At 40.5% G+C, this 23221-nt stretch overlaps 1 protein-coding gene across 5 annotated transcripts in view; it reads right to left on the reverse strand.

The window, feature by feature from the left end:
• DPYD (dihydropyrimidine dehydrogenase) overlaps positions 1-23221 on the reverse strand; it is a 349713-nt gene that overhangs the window by 315915 nt on the left and 10577 nt on the right. The window contains exon 1 of one of the 5 annotated variants that reach the window (XM_085586535.1): positions 21647-21724. The exons of 2 other annotated variants lie outside the window; for them this stretch is intronic. In XM_085586535.1, coding sequence (XP_085442661.1) covers positions 21647-21709 — 63 coding nt within the window. In that variant the 5' untranslated portion in view covers positions 21710-21724. Of the gene's footprint in view, positions 1-14876; positions 18028-21015; positions 21176-21646; positions 21725-23221 lie in introns of those variants that run through there. 2 more of the 5 variants (XM_021525448.2, XM_085586537.1) reach the window with 2 other exon arrangements.

Consider the following 23221-nt stretch of genomic DNA (forward strand, 5'->3'; position numbering starts at 1 on the left):
GCTTTTCACAGCTTATGGCTAGTCAGACATTTAGTAAATTTAACAAATAAATTCAGATGGGTCAGTCAGTAAGTGCAAAATTAAAGAAGAAAGTTCTAGAGTATGTATTGCAAATAACAATGAATACACACAACTAAACAAAAATAAAATATTTGGATATGCAAGAAAGGAAACCTGAGACCTCCAGTCTCTCAAACACACTGGCCATCTGAGCAGGGGAAGAGTTCATTGGTGAGGAGAATTATTTTGGTGCCTGCAATCTTCCTTCTCTGAATCCCATGCTTATTCTGCCACAAAAACTCTCATTCTTGACAGATGATCTTTCCAGATGTTGAAAGGGCAAGACTCAAGCTTCCCCAACAGAGAATGCAGGTGCATAATGCATCCCTTTTCACAGTACTATTAACTCTGGATTTCACATCAAGATGCTACTTGTACAGTAATGCAGAACCTATAAATTTTTTCTTTACACTTTTACATAACTGCTCCATTTATTTCATTAATAGTAGATATAAATCCATTATCATTAATGGCTGCAAATCAGAATATAAGGATACTGCACTTCACTAGAAATCCATTGTGGCACTCTGTTGATGAAGACAGACATGGGGCTATGAGTAAGGACACAGAAGTGAATTGAGCCCATGCTGAGTTTGTGACTCGTGGCACAGAAGCACAACATGAACAGTCGAGTTAAAGCTGCAACTCTGCACAGCACTGATGATTATGGGCACCACCAAAGTATTATAGTTTCCTTCACTATTTCCACAGATTAATTTGAAGATTTCACTGATGGGATAAAAGGCAAGGAGCCCATCTCTGTGGAATGCAACTCAAATATATTTTGCAGATGACTTGCTCAACTATAATTACCTTAAGGAATTGCTTTAATAATTACCAATGACAATTATTTTTTTCAGGTCTTTTAAAACACAACAATTATTAAAAGATACAAAACATAGAAGAATGGTTCAATTTCAGAATACATCCTCTTCTAGAAAGGAACATATTTGTTATGTCTAATAGATATCGAATTCAGTTGCAAGTACCCTTAAATGCAATAAACTACTCTTATGTAATGTACATTGAGAATGACTAGCATGTATAAGTCATAGCTACAGTTTTTAAATTTTGAGAATTTATTGATAGATGGTTATGTTGATCTGTGCCAACAGCAACACAGCTTCTGATATTAAACTTACCATAAGCCATTCATTAGGTGTTTATTGCTTAGCCTCTACTTTAAATGGCATGATTAAAAAGTCTACACAAAAAATACTAGCTCTAATTTTCACTATCATCTATTAATGAAAAGGCTGTAAAAGTTTTAAAACAGCATGTTATATCACACTGAGTAATTTACCAGGAATTTGAATTAATATTACTCCAAGTAAGTGATTTCAAAGCAGTCATCCAGGATAGGATACACTCTCCAGCTGGGAGTCCTGTCCCTGATAGAGCACTTTCAGGTAAATCAAGACAGGTTGGCACATGCTCTGCAGTGATGCAACATAAAGTTCTAAACATGTTTTGCTTTAAATTTCAATGAAAGTGTCACACACTATTTATTCTCATCTCATAAAGCCACTCTTTTCCTGAAATCAGAAACAGCTATTTCAATTAAATGTGGTTCCTAATTAAGTGCATATTCTGCAAAACAAAATATAAAGTTATGGAAGCACTTTGCTCACTGGGAATGCTCCAAAGCCAGTGGAGACTGGGGGGTAGGCATAGAGGAGATGTTATTAAGAAAAAAAGTACAATTCAGAACACATGTGGGATGTGGGACTGCAGTAACTTTAAGACAGTCATCAAAAAGTCCTGCAAGTCTAGGAGTGTCTTTGTAAATTATGACATTAATTCAAATTTTGAAAGCTTTTCTTTAAAGCACTGTGGTGTGAAATCTTTGGCTTTATATTTTTCTCCCCAAAAGAAACAACCTCAGCAAGATGTCCTGCTTATGTGGACTCTGTCTCTCATTCAAAACAATATATTTGGAAAAATTCAACAGTTAAAGATCACTCTTCTTCTGGAGAGCCTCCTACTGAAACCAATGAGTCACACCAGGAGTATTTAGTGTTTAATAATCTTCATATTTGTTACTGCTAATTCAAAGCAAGAATAAAGATCAAAAAAATCTATTGTCAGGTACTGTCACAGATTGTGATATTAAAACTCAGTGAAATTCTTAAAAATATGAAGTAAATATTTGCTTGTTTCAAGGATTCTGTGGACATCCTGTAGCTTGTTGGGAATGTTTCCCATGAACAGCCCCAAAACACCTCCTGAAGTTCACCACAGATCAGTACATGTACTGTCACAGTGAAGATGTGGAAAATGCAAGAGTTCACATGCAGACTGTGACCAGGCACAAAACAAGGTCCCATGTATCAGTCTCCTTGTTTTTTAGCACACAGCTCATTTCCCTAGCCTGGCCCCTGCAATACACAGCTGATATCCTTATTTAATCCTGTTGCTTCACAGGACTGAACTCAGCTGAACACTTTTATATACATCAATTAAAATACAGGAGTAGGCCAGGCATGCTAGGGAATGCATGTGGAGAGCAATTTAACCCACCCCATTCCATTAATCTACCCAATTTCCTTAAAAAGAGTTGTAATCTCCCTCACAGCAAGTAACATTAAATGTATTGCAAGATACATATGCTCACCAAGTGAACATAATGAGAACATATTTATTTTTTCTAAGAGTAATGAGCATACTAAACAATTAATTTCCAAGCCATGCAAGTGTTACTTCACTAACAGAAACAAATACCTGGGGCTTTTCCACAAATATTTTCTAGTATATCTGAATATGAAACTAATTGTATAATTGCTCTTCAGTCAAAGGCTAAAGAACTCAAATGTCTTTGTTTTCATGAGATTAGATGACCCACAATAAGGAACTTTGTTGAAAAACCACATCAGTGTAGAAGAAGATGACCAAGGCAAGAACTACTATTAAAATCTAATTTGAATTGCCTAATTCCCATTTTACTTCTCACATCTACTCTATTTCTTGGAAAGCTGCATGAAGCACTGACAGTCAGATGCAGGACTTTACACACCATGTAAAGGCCTCAATACACATGGAAGTTTCCTTGCCAAATCAGAAAGATCAAGATCTAGTCATAGGGGAATTTGTTACACTAGAAGATAAGCACAAGATTTCAAAAAGTAAGTATCTATGGTGTCATGTCTTCCAAAAGCTAGCTCTATGTAACTTGCCATTCCAGCAATAATACAGGGCAATGTTGTGAATCTCTCCCATAAGCTTATTTATGACAGAATATCCCACAAATCGATACTTGTGGTTTCCTTACTGAAAATCAGAACTGATGAGAACCTTTACAAACTATTTATGTAACCTGGCTGATAATGTATCTTAGGAATTCATGAATTCATGAAAAAATTTCAAAAAGGTGAAAAGACCATGCTTTCACAGTATTTCAGGCCTGGTTTAATTGTGAAGAAACAAAACCCATAGACAGATTGATGAAATGTGAAATGAGCACAAATGTCAGGGGAAGAACGTGGTCAGCCTTAGGAAAATCCAACGAAAACCCCCAAGAAATTATTTTTGTAAATTACCAGATGTTTTCTGTTACTGAGACAAATGGCTGCACAAGTGAGCAAAGCCACAAGTTGACTGTGAACATATTTTATTCCAGTATATCACGGTGTGACAAGGTGCAACACCTCTGATCTCCTTCAGTAATGACAAATTCTGCAGGTCGTCTCCTGTCCATGCCTGAGAACTGGCCCTTTATACTACTGTGATAGCTACAAACGCGTCCTCAAGGTCCCGTGAGCTGGAAGATGGGGCTCCACTGCTTGAAGAGACGACCAGCCTATGAACCAGTGCCAGAGGGGCAGCAGCACTGCAGCCTCCTGGGAGACAGGGATGGAGAAGCCAATCTGCTCAAAGGACTGAGGCCTGACCCTGTATCCTGCTGTGCATATGGGCACAGGTTGCTCAAACCCAGCAGGAAAAAGATTCTACTTTTAATCACAAGGCAAAATTCTTCTTTGAGCTACACAAGCTCATAGTTTCAAAATGGATCAAGAACTAAGGTCAATGGATGCTATAGTGATAAGCATATGCTACCTGTGCACTGCCACACGCCTTTAACATAGCAGTTAAGTGCTGTATCTTCATCTTTTCATTTCATCACAAGACAAACTGCTGATAGCAGAACAAACATTTTTCTGATTTCTTCCACTCTTTGTATAGCCTCTAAATCTTAAAGAAAGACAATTTACCCTGTGACACCCTCACAGCATACCCGTATCCTAGAGGTGTAGTCCTAGATCCATTACCAGGTACTTCGATATTGGGATTTTCAAATTTATCACTACAGAATTTCTCGGTCCTCAGATTTGCCTGCAATATATAAACACTACATCTTATAAAAATGAGCAGTTTTCTAAAGCACTCCCACAAAAGTCGGGAAACTCTTACTCATGAATACATCTACATTAACAAAAGTGTGTTATACTTCATGCACTTTCTGTTACATAACAAAATTAATGGATTACACATTAACAAAGCAGCAAAATTACACAACCCTAAGCAGGGTTTACACAATCATGCTGTTACTTTAACTGCCAGACTTAGCGCTTGATTTCTTTAACTCAGCAATGCATTTTTGCTAGGCATTACTGTAAATTCTAAAAGATTTATTCAAATGAAACCAAAAAAGTGTTACTTGTTTCCCATAGATACCAACCACTCTCCTCTATGGGAAGGGCTCTGGGTGGTAAATTATGCTCCTGGAAACTCTGTATGCTACCTCCTCAACACAACTAATCTCTGCAGAAATGCATTGACCCTCACAGGGGAAACCAAAGCAAATACTCACCCTCCAGGCTTTACTGAAGTATCTGAGTAGTACCAGTATCAGTGAATTATTCATGCCTTTAACACAAGCATATACATATATATCAAAACCACACAGCCTAAAGCAGGCTTAACCTTCACCACAACACAGGAATAGTTCTGAAGCCCCTCCAGGGACACCACACTCTGTGACACGATCATGTTGTCACACTATAAACAATACACCATATCCAAAAATATTAGCCTTTATATACAAAATTCAGAGAAGACATAGCTGAGCATAGCTCTGGTAAATTTAATCAGTGTCAAATTCACTATTTGTATTCATTTGGCTGAATAAAACGTTACTTAATTTATAGCCTTTAAAAGTACAAGGTTTTAAAATTTTGTACAACTATCTTTCTACACACACAGTTAATATTTTAGTCATTTTTCTCCCTAACTGGACAGTCTTTAATCATCCAACTAATTGGCAAAGTGCAAAACAAACAACATTGATTCTTAGTTTCATGACTGCTGTTACCTTAGAAGTAAGCACATACGTGGTCTCCAGTCTGCCATACCCCCTACACTCAAAGTCACCTTTTTCATCTTCCTAACAAAAATATCTCCCTCCTTTACAAATCAAAACTTAAAACTTCAGAAAAATACTAGGTTTTCATCATAGGTATATCAGAACTTTTTGGTTTAGTCAGTATAATATTGATCTATGTCTCAAATGCTTGCACATTAAATTGTTCTGTTACATGAGGAATACAAATGTTATTTGGTAAGTGCTCATTCACACAGAGTTATTTATTGAAAGAATCACAGCATAAAGGATCGTTATCATACACATACATTTACATCTCACTTATATTTTTCTACAAGACAAACAGATCACAAGACAAAGCAAGCTCAGTTGCCTTTGGAAATAAATTTTGTCAGAACCAAAAAAAGGCCACTGTATCCCCATAATTGAATCTCTGAATTGGACCCTCAATTGTGAGGGTTTGCTTAAGCAAAATCCAAACTTGCATTAGAGACACATTTGTTAATGGCAAGCGAATGCTCTACTAACTTTTGATCAGAGGAGAGAAATTAGCAAAGTTAATACTGCTTAAGTTTAATCATTGGCAAAATCAGCGGAACTAATTTTAGCTGAGCAAAGCAATGTTCTGAAAACTTTGCTAAAAGGTGATTTTCAAAGTCCAGTAAATGAACTTGAAATGCAAGGATGAGACTAACAACATACATCCGAAAGATCTAGTACATTCAGTGCTTGAAACAAATGTGAACATTTGTACTTGTTCCAAGAACATGCCAACTATCAGTACTGACTTTCTAAATCTGTTGCAACATGAAGAAGTAACAAGTAAGCCTACCTTTTTGCACCTACTGTGCACACTTACAAAAATTCCAATAGCAATTGTTTAATACAATAGTAAAATGCAAAATTGACAATGGAACTACAGACTTGCTATTTTGTGCATACACCAGAGCATCCTAATCAAAAGGGGAAAAAAGAATTAGCATATATAAATAAAATGGAAATGTGAAGGGCTTGTTAATTCTATCCTATAAGCAGTAAGTATATATAAAGTCATATTACAAAATATTATTAAATGTCTGATAATTAAAAAAAAAACCCACACCTAATTTTCAAGCAACAAAATTTGACAGCCCATGCAAGAAAGGCAAGAGGAAACTGTTCCCAGTTTCTCCTTTTTGTTTTAAAATGTCATTGTCTTCTTTTGCAGAAGCACACAGTGATGTTGACACCTTTAAGCAAAGAAACATGACACTGTAAGTATACAGGGACTCACATGCTGTAGATCAGAGGGGAACATATATCAGCAATAGGAAATATAGACAATTCCTTGGAGAGCTTTACTCTTACAATTTTGATTTTCAAATCTTATTGACATTAAATACTGATGAATGCGTGGGGCAGAAACAGAGATGATTCTCTTCAAATAAAATAATGAGATAAAGCTGCCAAATCTATAAACATGCCAGCAAACATTTGGATTCTGATCTATTATACTTTGTCTCATGCTTATAGAGAAAACCTACTTTTAAATACTTATTAAAGAACGCTGTATGTATGAGCATTATTTTCTAATTCTTTTATTTATTAAGCAAAATTACCTCTCTGCTGTGAGATCTCTGAATAGGGAAGAACTATTTGTATCATTTGTAAGGTTTTCTAAAATTTACAATGAAATATTTCTCCTACAAACACACTGTAATGATTCTAAGGCTGTGGATTTCAAGCTTTATCAAAATCTAACTATTGGACTTTTGAAAAAATAAAATTCCCATCTTGCTGGCAGCTCCAAGTACTCTTCCCTAGAACAGAAGATACAAGACCACAATACTACCATTCAATTAGGATGGAAGTATTAAAACCCATTTATCTCAAAGTAGTATCCCTTTGTTTGCAGTTTGTTACGAGAAGAAACAGCAACAGGAAAAGCTGTAACAGAAGTAACATTTTTTAGAAACTATATAAAGGAAAGGTACCAAGATTACTCTTCTGTAAGCACCATCTTCCCGTACTTCTGTGCCCGACAGCTTCAGAAGTGTGGATTTAATCTTTACGTCATGGAATCATAGAATTGCTTGGGTTGGAAGGGACCTTGAAGCTCATCCAGTTCCAACCCCCATATGATGGGCAGGCAGGGGCACCTTCTACTACACTAGGTTCCTCAAACCCATTCAACCTGGCCCCAAACACTGCCAGAGAAGAGTACCCACAACTTTTCTGGGCAACCTCTTCAGTGCCTCACCACAGCGACTGAAATATTATGGTTTATAACTTAAACATTTTCATGAAAGACTTTTGACTACTACAGCAGAACTGTGTTACAAAAGCTAAAGAGATGACCTCCACACCTCTGAGATGAAGATAAGACAAAGTAACAAGTCAGGGATGGGTACATTCATAAAGTACAAGCCTAATGCCTTCAGGGCGGAGACAACAGCCCCAGGGCTGTCAGCTGCCAGGGTCGAACAGACCCTGGCACCAAAAGGTGGGGGAGAGAGACTTTGGGTGTGTGTTGGGAAGGCCTCTGGTGAGAGGCAGTGACCACCCATCCTCCATCAGGCAGAGGAGCCCAGCTGAGGGGCCCTTCACCCCAAGAACAGCTTATCCACAGCAGAGGGGGTGACATGGCCCATCAAAGGCCTCCAAAGTGGTCCCTGGACTCTGCACCAGAGCACTGCAGCATGATGCAACAGACACAAGGGAGGCACATGGTCATTCCCACCTGGCCCACACTGTGTATTAATGTATGGAATTCCATACTCTTCAGCATGTGGCATGAGGCAGGGGACTCTCACCACCAAGAAGAGCAGATGGAGGGGAGCAACAAGACATCACTGGGACCCTCGGATGGGTGATATGCTTCCATCTAACCACTGCTCTCCCTGTCTCCCCAGCCCCCAAGCACACTTAGTTTCTTTCTTTCCTCTTTGCCTCTTCTACTATTAAATAAAACATACCAATTTTTTGGCACCAACATCTAACCTCATTTGGTTTTAATCTCATTTTTGGTTATATTTTGAACATTCTAAGTTCTTTCTGGTTTGTACACAAAGACTTCATTTTCCTTGCTTTTCTGGGTTTAAACTGGATCGTAACACTCTCACAGTATAGAATTTCTTCCTAACATCTCACCTAAACCCACTCTTTCAGTTTAAAGCCAATCCACCTTGGCATATCACAACATGTCCTTGTTAAAAAAATCTCCAGCTTTCTTGTAGGTCCTCTTTAGGTACCAGAAGGCTGCTCTAAGGTCTCTCCTGAGCCTGCTCTTCTAAACAACCCCAACTCTCTCAGCCTGTCTTCAGAGGACAGGTATTCCAACCCTCTGACCATTTTTCTGGCTCTCCTCTGGACTCACTCTAAAAAGTCCACATCTTCTTTATGTTGGGGACCTCAGAGCTGGATGCAGTACTCTAGGCAGAGATCTTACAAGGGCAGAAGAGTGGAAGAATCACTTCCTCTGACTTGCTGCCCACAATTCTTTTGATGCAGCTCAGGATGTTGCCAAATCATGTTGAGCTCTTTCCACTCAACTTCAGGTTAGCTCTTCTTTTAGCTATTTGTTTTCTCCCTTTTCCTGAGTCAGGGCCTATATTCACAGTCATGAAAACTTTCTAAGTAATGGCAGGTAACTAACTCCAGGAGAGAAAGTTGCATGCCCAATTAAGCTTCTTCTTACAGCCCCTGAGGAGGTGATTCACACAGAACACCAAAGAGACAGGAGGTATACAACCACAACAGTTGTTCCCTCTCACTCTCCTGGACTTATACACCGGCCTCTAGGATGATGGCTCTCAGCCTGAAACTCTAAGTTTAAACACTTAACTCTACTCAAATACAAGAGTATTTGAAATATGGCTTCCATTTGAAATATGGAAAAAATTGGGGAAGTGTCACAAATAATTACAAGAACAGACACTTTTGTAAAATAACTTAATCATGACTGGCGTCACCCCTGGAACAATAAGGCCTCCATTCCCATGTTCCTGATTTGCCCTGCACAGGATGGAAGGAAAATCTGGATGAGAAGTTGAACTGATTTGCTGTTCAACTAAGATTACAAAAGCAAATCAGAGAACATGACATGAATGCTGCTCCAGCACTAGAAGAGTTTTAGCCCAACTCTCAAGACTTCTGTATTTTTCACTAAGGGCTCATTGATCAAGTGCATAAAGAACATTATACTGGGAGTTTAAAATTATCTAACTTCGCTTTTGTGCTAAATACTTCTTGGGGTTCCTAAATCAATTCATTTTATCTCCTCACCTAGTGACATGATTTAGCAGTATGCAAGCTATTCTGCTATACTGAAAAAGTGGTTCTTATTCTACAGTCTTCCAGAAACTCTTTCTTATCATTCCCTATCCTAACAAAAGAGTATTGGCCTTTCAGCTTAGTATTTGTTACTGACACTTTACTTAGTCTATAGATACTTGGAGATCATATTTTCTTTTTTTTCTGTTCTGTATTTATTTTATTTCTACATTTCATCACCAGCATTCTAGAACAGCTTCTGTTGTGGTTATCTTTGCTTTTTTTTCTCCAAACTCTTTTGTCACTTTCTCACTTCCATCTGTTTTGAAAAGCTATGTTCGTGCTTCCTAAAATCTTTCAAATTTTGCATTTTCAATTGGAACTGAAAAAAGGGCAATAGCAAACACAACTTTAAAACAGAAACAGAGTAAGCCAGGGAACCACTTTTTATCTCCCATCTTGTGTTCCTGTAGCATACATGCACTTCCACACACAAGCGTGTGCATGAATTTGCACAAGCCTACTTGGTCCCTCTGATGCTGCAGTCTGTTGAAATTAACAGAGAAGTTCATCTTAGCACTAATGAACAGATTTGTTAAGGCTAAAATTAGATCTCATATTCACTCATATTCTATTCCAAAATGTTACACTATACATGATCTTTTGAGCGTAGATGCTCACACCAATTACTGATAACAATCCACAATAGTTAGTATACAGGCCTAACTAGATATACCAAGAAGGACAGCAGGCTCTAATTTCATCAAGAGAAAACCAAGGAAAATTTGGTCCTTATTCCCATTTTTGCCCTGAGCAGTAAATCAGCAGTATTCTTCAATACTGATTTAATTTAGAATTAAGAGTTTTCCTTAATATAATAGCTATGCTCTATCTCACAAATCCATTTTTTAACCTTAAAATGTGACATAATATGAAAACTGCTGACACAAATAATTGACTGCTTTATTATAAATAGAATACTTGAAGTTATTTTTAAAATGCCTCATAAATCCACATTAAGTCCACTTTATTGATTTCAGAAAAGTTCATTTTATTTTCATAGTCACAGTCCATGATCTGTGCACTTAAGAAAAAACACTTTTTTCAATTTTAACTGTCACTGAAATATCTTTCATTTCAAAGATATCAAGAAATTATCACTATTCACTTTCAATACAAAGCCTCTTACATTTCAGCTGTCATTTTCAAAAAATCATACTGAAAATAGTGTTTCTAAGCAGAGTTCAGTTGCAGTGTAATAAGTAATAATTTCATCAATTAGCAGTATTCAGCATCCACTGAGAGTTCTCTCACTATTATTTTATTCATAGAGTCCTTTGTGGAAGTAGCATACTAAAAAGATCCATTTATCCTTCAAGGTTTTTCATAAATGTGTCATACATCTTAGAAAACAATTGGTTATTATTCTCGCTCAATCTAAATAACTATAATAACTTCCAGGTGTAAAACCTCCCTTTATAATTCCAATCTTCTTTACTCCCATTATGGGTCTACATTTTTAATAACTTATTCTAACGCTTCTACCGACTTTCACAAATGAATTCTGGAGTTTTGCATGGATGCTAGACATGCCTGGATGGAAGGGTAGTCAGCTTATTGTTAAGAGCAGAATAGAGTTGGGTTTCATAGAATGCTCTTCACATTCAGTGAAAACCCAAGCATTTTATAATGAGCAAGATGCCAGTATAGATGCTAACAGTTCAACAGCTGGACAGGAAAATGCCGTGATTATTAAACTCAGCAATAGCTTGCTTTCAATGTATATTTTATTTCTCCTTCCCTGTAGATCCCTCCACATATTTATTAGCACGTTTTTCCTCTCTCAGAAGCTCATCCTGCCTTCTGTCCTTTCATTGCAAGAGTGCAAAGGGCTCCCTTCAGAGCACAATATTCTCATTTCTTATTTGACTGACAGAGATGAAATTGGGCAGCACGAGGACCTCTCTCAAGGCTGGGCAGAGAGCCCTGCACGGAGTGCACATCAGAACAAAACATCCCTGCCTTAGCAGACATGCATTTCTTGCACAACAGCCTGCTTCATTCTCTCCACATCGAACAAATGTTTTGTTGACTGAAAAACCCAGCCAGGACAGTTCATTCCAATGGACATTCCAATTTAAATAAGGCCTCTCAGAGCACAGTTAACAAAATCACACCAAAAACCAAGGCAAACGTGCAGCAATATACTAATAAATAAACTAGCTATCACAACAACCTCTTTGCAAATGGCACAGAGTCCAATCTCTATGATAAAGACAAACCTAATGACATTGAATGTGTGACTAATACTTGAAAGAAAAGTGTCCTTAGGAAAAACACATTAACTAAAATCAAACATTCATTTTTTCCACCTTCTACAGTCTCAAAGTGTTGTGCACAGGTACCTCTATTAAAAAAACACACACACCAACAAGGCACGTAAATCAGACAGGTTGGCTGCCTGGACACTTTGCTCCTTAATTACATATATAATTGTTTTTGAACCTGAAATTAAAATGTCAGAATGCACCATGATTGCCTTTAACTGATGACTAGCATCCCATCTAAATGGAAATATTTAGATTCATCACCTAGATACTTTTTTAATTTGCTTTCAAATAGAGTCTCAGGCAAGCATGTCTGCCTTCTCCCATTTTCACTGTTGGTGTCAAGTTGAACTGGAAAGGCCAACCATTTCAATGAACTAAAATAAACGTAATTTTAAGGTCAAGTCACTTGTAACACTTCAGGCAGCAAATGTCATACTGAAAATAAAATTGAACCTTGGCTTGAGCAGAGATGAAAGGTTTGGCATTTCAAGAACTTCATTGTGTTTATCACTTTAAATCTACAAATTAAATACCAACATCACATACATTAATATTTATCAAACTAAGAATGCTTTCTGAAATTATATCTTTAAATACTGGAAGCATTATTAAACATAAAATACTTTTATAGGTGGGCTTACTCTTAATTCAAATAGTGAAGTCTCTGCAAGACCTAAAACCACTTAAAATTCCACACTGGTTTAGGGAGGCATCTATGACTACGGTAAGAACCCAGATATTTCAAAGGAAGGTCTAAGTATTTTGACAGAGGAAAGAAGAGAAATTGCCAAACTCAGACCACAGCTTAAGAATCATAGCATCACAGAATGACTAGGTTGGAAGAGACCTTCAAGTTCACCAAGCCCAACCCATGCCCTAAGACCTCAACTAAACCACAGCACTGAGTGCCACATCTAATCTTTTTTAAACACATCCAGGGATGGTGACTCCACCACTTCCCTGGGCAGACCATTCCAGAATTTTATTACCCTTTTGTAATAAACTTTTTCCTAATAGCCAACCTATATTTCCCACATGCTTGACACAGGCTCCCAGCTTAGCATTATCCACAAATTTATTAATGAAAGACTCAATCCCCTCATCCATGTCATCAATAAAGATGTTGAATGGAACTGGTCCCAGCACAGACCCCTGAGGGACACCACTGGTGATTGTCCCCAGCTGGATGCAGCACCCTTCACCACCACTCTCTGGGCCGGCCATGCAGCCAGTTCTGAACCCAGCACAGAGTGCTCCTGTCCAAGTCATGGGCTGCCAGCTTTTCCAGGAGTGTTCTGTGGGAGACAGTGCCAAAGGCCTTGCTGGAGTCCACAGACAACACCCACAGCCTCTCCCACATCCACCAGGCAGGTCACCTGGCAATAAAAGGAGATCAGGCTGGTCAAACACAACCTATCCCTCCTAAACCCATGCTGGCTGGGTCTGACACTCTGGCCTGTAAGTTCTGTGTGATGACACTCAGTATAAACTGTTCCATAACCTTACCAGATTATGCTAATTTACCAGGTCAGGCTAACTGGCCTATAATTATCAGGATCTTCCTTCCCACCCTTTTTGTGAATGGGTGTTACATTGGCCAGCTTCCAGTCATCTGGAACCTCACCAGTGAGCCAGGACTGCTGGTAAATGACAGAGAGCAGCTTCCCAAGCTCATCTGCCAGCTCCCTCATCATCCTGGGATGGATCCCACCTGGTCCCATAGATTTATGAGCATCCAAGCAGCTCAGCAGTTCTCTGACTGCCTCCTCCTGGATAACAGGGGGACCATTCCTCTCCCTGACACCATCTACCAGCCCAGGAGGACAGTTCTCCTGAGGACAAACTGTCTTCCCACTAAAGACTGAGGCAAAGAAGGTGTTAAGCACTTCTGTCTTCTTATCTGCAATTACAAAGTTCCCTCCCACATCCAGTAGAAAACAAAGGTAGGCCTTACCCTTCCTTTCACTGCTAATATATTGGTAAAAACATTTTGTATTATCCTTTACAAAAGTTGCTAAATTAAGTTCAAACTAAGCTTTGGCCTCCCTAATTATTTTTCCTACATGCCCTAGAAACCCCCTTAAATACTTCCTGAGAAACCTGACCCTCCTTCAGAACAAGGGCATTGAAAAAGTAGATTATTTCGTTTGTGATTTTATGATTTGGATAATATTAAGAAAAAACTCCTTTAAATATCTTGATATAAACACTCCTCAAACTTACATGCTTTGTCATTTCCTCCTCACTGTGTCTAATTTCTATTGTTACTGTTGTTTTTTCTACTCCTACTTGAATCTAATGATCTTTGCCCTATGCAATAGAAAAAAAAAAAAAAAAAAAAAAAAAGGGGGGGTATTTATTATAGTTGTAAGAGTCTATGAACAGAAAAAAAAAAGCAATTTAAACTATAGACCCAGTCTGAAACACCTGTTATTTCATAAAAGAATACACCGGGCCAACTGAAATGCAAAATGTTCTTATTTCAAAAAAGCATTATTATGAGAAGAAAACTGAAGAATTTAGTTCAATTCTCCCACTTACTTCTTTAGCTGCTTTCTTCCCCAGTCAGTTTGACCTGTATATATACAACTTTTTTTTTAATTTTTTTTAATTTATATTTTGAATTATGGCATTGCATACTGCATTACAGAACTGCATAAAGACCAAGAGGCCAAAATGCCCCCCAAGATCTGTGTAGCCAATCTCAAACTGATGCTCTGCACATGTAGAGATGCCAGAGATTTATGCTGTGCTGATTTGCAAGAATTCTGCCCTTAGTATAAAAATGACAGCAAATGAAAATGAAAAGACTTTGAAAAACATGCCCACACAAACACCACCCTCTGAGCTTCTGATAAGGCATTTATGGCCAAAGGTTCCTAATCCCAAATGTTTGATTTCTTTGCCAAATCACATACTTGCCGAAGTCTCATATAAAGGCACAAATCCTGCTCTTCTCAAAGGCAACAGCACAGGGCAGGGAGCAGAGTGTGTAACACTGTACTGATGAAATAAAAAAAGGAATAGAAATCATATGCTAATAAGAGGAGGAAGGTTGCCAGGCAACCAGGGAGGGAGAGAAAGCAGTTTTTGATTTGAACTCGGTGCTGTCAAAGGGTTAGCATAGCCAGAACAAACAGGACATATTCAATCTAGCTTGTCTGCAGCCACCAGGAATTTCAGCTTTTCTCAACATTTTAACTAGAATTGTGTTCCCAACCCAGTGCCAGTTACTTTTGTGTTCCCTGGGTCATTTTACTGACACTGGCAAAATGGTATAGGATAGGATGGACAGTAGAATTTTTCAAAGTGTTAATTTGAAAAGCAGCAGCTTGTGTCTTTGGGTAGCACAAACTGCACCATGCATGTAGACTGGCCAGTAGGATGGAGAGAGCCAAGCAATCTTGGGTGCAAGCAAATGCCAGCCCATCAGACACAGCCACACCCCTCTGGGCTGCACTGAAAACTCGGCAAGTCCTGCCCTGCTGCTAAAACTGCACCCTTTCAAATGCATCTCAAATGCCTGTCCTGCAGTGCTGCACTCTTGTCACAGCTGATCGGCAAAATCGTGCCTCATGGATATCAGCTTTCTATAGCAGCATGTATACAACCTTCTATATCAGCATGCATATAACCTTCTTAAAAGATGTAACACTAAACAGAGGAAAGAATAAAATTGCAGTTTGGTCTACAACATAAAATCATCATGAAATTAATTTCTGTAACTAAAAGAAAATGAATTTTAGTTCCTTCTTGTTTTCAGGGTTGCTAACCACAGTGATCACTCGTAAGTCTCAGCTACAAGAAGGGTAGGAATAGCAGTTCTTACATGAAAGACCACACAAAAAGAGTAAAAATTTTAAGGATGGAAAAAAAATGGGAGTTTAATTTGTAAGTAACATTAAAACACAAAGGTTGAAGAAAAATGAAAAGCACAAGTCAATTTTTTTCCCCAATATAATTATTTGGAGGGCTTGACTGCTACAATCTGGCAGACTATCGACAGTAGAGGCAAGACCATACATAATTCCTTAAGCATCAACAGGATTTGCATACAAAACGAGACAAGAAAACACGTTTCACACAGAAGACTTTCCTTCCTACTTGCCAGATCAAATTTTAACCTGATGAGTAAATCATTGTTCAATTGTCCAAGACAGACATTATAACTGTGGTCTATAATCTTCCACAAGGTCTAAGTAATCAAGCTATAACTGTTGTTCCACTCAGCTAAGAGTTTATTACAAAAAAATCACTAAAACAATGAAAATACTTGAGAAATTCATTAAGCAAAAACAACTAAAGAGGAAATTTTGTTTTCTCACTGACTGCTTGACAAATGACCCTAGGAAGACACAGCCATCAATCTGGAACAGCCATCTGATCATCACTTCAAGCTATAAAGCAGTAGCATAAAAACATTCTACGTATTAAAGCTTCATTATGGAACTTCAAAAAACTGACAGGTATTTACAACAGAGAGAGACACTGTAATAACTGGGGCTTTTAAAATAAAAGTCTAGCCTAGATCAAAGAAAGTTATTTATTCACATAACCTTTGCCTAACAATTTTGTGAGCCATGCTGACTAGTAGAGTTCCCTGCTATCTTGTTGGAGGTTTCCTGTTTTTTACAGTACTCCTTATTTTTCAACCCCAGCCCTGCTTCCCACTGTGAGCACACCAAGCCCAGCTCTCAGACATACCTTTCTACCTGCAGTTTTTGCACATGCATTGGGAGAAAAATAAGCCTGACAAGTGAAACTTGACTACCTTCCTGTCCTAGCCCATGCTAGGTAATAGCTACTAAGTTTATCCCAGGGAATGAAGAACTGCCACCGCCACCAAACCTGCTATTAAAACACTGTGGAATTTGCAGGCTGTACAATAATGCTTTCTCAAGACTTAGAAGCACTTCCCAAGTGACCCTTCCATGCAGAAGGAAACATGGCACAAGGGACTCTGCTCCCCTGGCTGACTCTGGAACCAGTTGCAGCCCTTGAGTGCAGATGTGCTGTCTGAACCATCAGTGAGCTGCTCAAACAGCCCATAACCTCATTCCACATTCATTAGGACCTTCAGACAGCAGTGTAGAACTTGATGCTGAAGGAACTCAAAATCAACAAACACGCTGCCTACTGAGCATTGAAGAACTCCTGGACCTCTTGTGTTCTCACTAAGGTCAGCACCCAATGGGCACATTCTGGCCCTAAAGAAACATTCCTCTGAACCCTGAAGTAAAACCAAAAAAATAAGTGGATGAATTATGTAACTTTTGAAATAAAAATACATTATTTAAGAGCCATTTATACTTTCTGAAGCTAAATTAAGAGAAAGCATAACATAGTTACAGTGGCAATGTTCATTGCATTTTAAGTGAAAGTGACACAAATTTACCCTGATAATTCTCAGACAATTCCCTGATTGCAGTTTCAGAGCATGGCTCTAGCCCTTCATACCTTTCATTTTATTCTCAGTAGTCAAGCATCAGTGCTGGGGTGGAAACAGCTGTGACAGCATTCTAGGTACCCAACTGCTGGTCTAGCAGGGAATTACCCACTCATCAACACCCAGCTCCCCTTAAATCTACAGAAGGCATGATTCAGAAGGAAGGCTGGATCTGTGAAGGACCAACATACTGCCAACCTACTGTAGGAACTATACTGCTCTTTCATACTAAATTGTCCTGGGGAGCTGGTTTTGATTTTCTGTGAATGTTTCAGGTTTGTGACAACAGTGTGGCAAAGTGTCTCTGCTCTGCTGTGAATAAGCCCCTTCCAAAAAACTGGGAGACCTACTCTTCTCCCCAGATTGTAGTCTGGGTGGCAAAGAGCTGGAAAGTATCCACTACCCAAACATCACCAAGTAAAAAGATAAGAGACTGCAGAGCAACACTGGAATGCAGTCAAGAAAACACAGTGTGCATAGAACAATGCCAAACAATGTAATTCGAGATCCTATTATATTTATTTTGCAATTCATTAATTTCCGAGTACTTGATTTGACAACTTTTATTCTTCAAAGAACCCTGTAGATTGCAATAGATGTAATTATATATGGTTTACACACAGTGATAGTCAGGAATCAAGTGAAACAAAAGAGAAGGCAAAAGAATGGAAGACTTTCCTTCCCAGAGTATCACTGGGAAGTTTAAATGAAGTCTGTAAATATTCTCTGGAGCTTAAATGTACATTTAACGGTTTCAGATTACAAGTTAGAAAGGGAATGCTGCCCTCATAGTGTAGATTTCAAAACTTCTTGTAAAGATTTAGAGAGATAATAAACAAAAACCCAAAGCAAGTCCTTATACCATAAATCCAAGGTAGATACTTTCACATGGAGCTATTTTTAAACAAGCTTTCCTTCCTTTTGCTTAGTGTATCAGTGTCCAAGGAATATTAGCAGCACGCTTTGATAGTTGACTTTATTTTTAAAAAAGCAGTGTTTGGGGTTTGTGGAGTTGCCAGTAGTTGAGGGGAGAGCTGTTGTTTTGTTTCGGTATTTTGGGTGTTATTTTTATTTTAGTGTTAAAAAAACAAAATTGGACAAAAGCAAATAAATAACAAAAACATTTAAATCAAAACACACCTAGTCATCTGCAATTTGGAAAGCAGATTTTAGGAAGACAACTCTCCATGTAACTTATTCATTTTCTTTAGTTAGGTCCAGAGGCTGAAGCTGCTGGCTAAGCCAAGCAAATGGGACAAGATTCCTTAGGGACAGTTTCCTGGAATTTTTTTTTTTCTAAAATAACTTGGAGAACCATCAGTGATTTTAGCTATTTCTAACACAGATTCTTGGCTCTTCTTTAAACAATGACATGTCTTTTTATCCTGCCTTAACTATTTAAATACATTGTAAAGTAGCACCAGGACTTAAGAGATTGTTTGTAATATTTTATTATATGAACTTTAATTACTAACCATCGAGATAAGTTTCATTAAATCACTGGTTCAGTTTTTATACCGTAGCCAAGAAAGTGACCAAAATATTCAAGTTGTGCTGCCAGTGCTCATGTTGATAGACTCCTCCACTTAACAAACTATGAGACTATTTCTCTACAATGATAGAATTAGCTAGAAGGCACTGTCCCTACTTCAAGGACAAAGATAAAAGATTTTTTGAAAAAGCAGTATTTCCACCCCCAAAAAAAAAATAAAGTCCTATCCAGGGGAAGAAAAAAAGAACCAAAGAAAAACAACTAACAGAAAACCACACAGGTTTGCAATACTGCAATTAGATTATCAGTAATTATTGATATATTCATCTGTGACACAAACCATACAATGACTAAACTTATTTGAACAGATGGGGGAAGGACCAGACAGTACATTTTGTTAGAAGGAGACTGTGTTGATTTCCTTGCTAGTTTAAATGACTGCTGAAAACAAAAATGCAGTAAGATATTGACCAACATTTGTATCTGAAACCTCAGAATAAAGTAAACACCAGCCCTTCAAAAAATCCATCAACCCATCTCCTAAATCATGTAGTACTGCACACTATTACCAACACAGGATCCTAGCATAACACTGTTCTTTGAATCTGAGTAATAAGTATCTAGAAATACAAAACAATGCAATACAAGAAATATTTTGCATTAAAAATTTCAGGAAAGTACTCAAAAACCCAAACAACTAAAATCAAACCTTTGTCATAGAAAAATGAACTTTAACTCTTAAAGAAAAATCCAAGACTAGCTGCTCTATAAATACTGAGCTGGTAAAAGACAGGCAGTGCTGATTTCATACCACAGTGCCTCCCTAATTTCCAGGAAGACTTCTGTGATAGTTCATTCTTCCCATCCATTCCATGCTTGAGTTTTATCAGAGTATCTGCAAGACCACTTCTGGACATTAGTCATGGCTTAAACAGCATGTCAACTAGGAAATGGACTAGACACAAAAACTCAATTCGAGAACTAATGATAGAATTCAGTAACAACTGACCTAGAGATGCGTTTAACTTTTTGCTGTGCATATTTGTGTATTACGTCTGGGCCTCAGTGAGCTGCAATAGCCCAAACTAAACATTTTACACGTCAACACAACACAAAGTTGTGTCAGGCTAGAACAAGACTATCAACCACAAGTTCGTTTATCATTGCTTTTGTTTTACTAGACTCTTCACAAAGAGTTGAAGTTTACAGCCAAATGTGAGGTCCTGTGAAAGGTGGGAAAATGCTACCTTGAAGTCCAACCTTCCAACCTGGCTAACACCAGCGGGAGCTCACCACGTGCGCCAGGGCACCAGCCTTGGTCACACCTGCTCACAGCATACTCAGCTCCGCCTTCCCAAGGCCAGGTGCGGACCCTACTTCCAGCAGCCAGTACCACCCGCAGCAAGGAATGTCATGCAAAAAACTTAAGTGCCACAGGTGAGAGCGCCTCTTGCAGCAAGGGCACTACCCCGGCCCTCCTGCCCAGCCTTCCATGCAACTGTTTTGGTCCGGGGAGACTGGGTGCGCGGCGGGACAGCGATGAGCCGGGGCTCGCACAGCCCCGCTGGCCCACAGGCAGCCACGGCACGCTGAGCCCGAGGCCATCGGCCACGCACCTCGGGACCGTCCAGGGCTCATCAGGTCCCGGCCCCCGAGCAGCCCTGCCCCGCAGGAACGCTGCCAGAGCCCGGAACCCGAGCTCACGGGGAGACGGGGCTCGGTCACACCCTGCCCTCGAGTTCGCCGGGGAGTGCCGGGAGGCGGCGAGCAGAGGGGAGGCGCCGGGCGCCACCCCTGGCGCGCCCCGGCCGGGCACCGGCCGCGCTCCCCGCGGCCAGGACGGGGCAGGGCACGGCCGGAGCGGCGCGCCCGGCGCTGCCCCGGCACCACGGCCCGCAGGGGCTGCGGCTGCCCGGGCGGCAGGACAGCCCCGGGGCCGGCACCGGGGCTGGTCAGCTCGGCACGGCACAGGGCGGCGGGACGAGGTTCCGGGCACCGCCGGGCGGGCAGCGGCGAGGCACTTCCTAACGCCGCCAAACTTTATCGGGCGCCGGCGCCGCCGGACACAGCCCCCTCCCCGCTAGTGACAGCCGCACGTCCCGGCAGGGCGAGTGGGTACCTCAATGTCCACCGGGTCCCGGCTCAGCACACGAGCCATGGTGTCCGCACCGCCTTCCCCCGGCTCCCCGCAGTCCCGGAGTGGAAGGGAGCGGAGAGCGGGAAGAGGCGGAGCCGGCAGCCCGGGCAGCAACGCCCAGGTGGGCGGGCGCCCCCCGCGCCGGGCCGGGGCCGCCCCGCGGGGCAGGGCAGGTGTGGCGGGGCAGGGCAGGGCAGGGCAGGTCCGCGGGGCAGGGCAGCGCTCCTGGCCCCGCTCCCCGGGCCTGCGGCGGGCGGCAGCGCTGCGCGGGGCTCCCCACACACCGGCCCGCCGGGAACGGCCCGGGGCCGCGCCCCGCCGCTGCGCCCTCCGCACGGTCCCTGTGCCTCGCCCCACGTGCGCGCCCGGCCTCCTGCGCCCCTGCCCCTTCCCATTCCCTGGCGGTGGGCGAGAAGCTGCGCGGGGAGGGCCAAACGCCACTCTGGCTGTGTTTATCCACTCCCGACAATCCCACAGGAGCAGCCGGCACGCCACGGCCGAAGCCAGCTCTGCTGCGCCTGGGGTCACCCTCCCGGCCAGCAAAGAGCAGTGGACCCTAGCCAGGGTTACACCTTCCCAGCAGTACCGGCCCGGGCTGTCCCTGAACCCTCACCCTTCTCCCCCAGGGACAGCGAGCCGTCCCTCCCCCTCGGGAGACTCCCCTCGCAGAATCCATCCAGCAGGTGGGAGTGGTGCGCGAAGGCCGGGTCACTGCCTACCAAACATTGCCATTGTTTAACACTAGAAACACAATCTTTACGGTATCACGGAAACAAACATTCCCACTGGAACAGGCCTAAAAAGAAAGCAAGGAGTCTCCATTTCGGGAAGCAACAACGCCCAAAACAGCCAGCCAACCAAACACTGTAACATCTGTTTCTAAAGTGTACTTTCATTTAGCCACATCTATGATTCCTCAAAATAAGAGCACATTTATCCCCATTTCACAAGGATGGAGGAGTTTAAAACTAATCTTGTTTTTGGTTTTTTTTTTTCCAATGTGCATGCCAGGAAGCTTCCTGGGTTCTTCCTCCCCTTCTTAAAACATACCTGGGATCTGCTGTCCATTCTTTTTACAGTGCTCATTTTATCCAGCTAGTTTTTATTATCCCCACCTTAGTACAGCGTTAAAAAAAAAAAAAAAAAAAAAAAGTTTTCCACTCTTAGTTACTGTACAAAAAGTCTGGAAAACTATAAGTAGCTTCTGGACACTGGTGACCCTTTGGGTGTGGCAGAGAATTGGTTTACCTTTTCCTTTCATGTCTCCAGAGATAATACCTCTCACAGAATACCATGGAAATTTTTCTTTGCCTTGTAATTATTTTATTTCTTTCCATCTCTGTAAGTGAGCACTTTAGAGATGCCCAATGGAAGGGTTTTTTCCTTTGTAAGATGTGAAGAAATAAGGTTGTGGTCTTTTGTGTCTCAAGTGAGAGCTATATTTTCTCAAGTCTCTGCTTCAGCACTATTGCATAATAATTCTTGCTGATTACAATCACCCATGTAAAGAAGCTGAAGTGTTGGCAGGAGAATCAGAAGCAGGATCACCTTCATTGCTAGTACTTATCTCTAACAAATCCAAGAGTCTTTGGTTCATTTCACTAATATTGACATTGCTCAGCAGCTCAGTGGTCTGATGCTAGCTAGGGAGTTATCTAGTTATATTTGCTCCTGACCTACAGCACTATATTGACTATGCAAGTACATTAAGTGCAAGTCATTTTCACAAGGAATATTTCCATGTACACAAAATAAACTTCTTTGTGACCAAGCACTTGGAGTTTGCCTCCATTTGTTCTTGTTTACATAGAAGAGACTAGCAGCAGGCACTGAACTCTCCATTATACACATCTTCTGTCTTGTTCTGCAAGTTGTAATTTCTTAGTTATCTCCATGTAATCTAGCAACTCAAATGAACCCAACACCACAGGATTTTTGACCAGTGAAACAAATAAACATTGACACCATGTAGATTTCATGGAAGTATCTTTTTTTCCCAGCAAATGAAGTAAAACTTACTCTGTCAATACACACAGGTCAGAGAAAGAGATTCTGAGGCTTAACCATACTCCGCTTTAATTCACAGCTCCTCTTATTTCTGTTTCCATGTTTCTACTGAGAATCAACTTACTGTCTTTAAAGCATGGCAGTCAGCCAGTCTGTATCAGCCTGCTGCTGTTTGCCAGCT

Source organism: Lonchura striata, chromosome 8, assembly GCF_050655825.1.
Source record: "Lonchura striata isolate lonStrDom1 chromosome 8, ASM5065582v1, whole genome shotgun sequence".
NCBI lineage: Eukaryota > Metazoa > Chordata > Aves > Passeriformes > Estrildidae > Lonchura > Lonchura striata.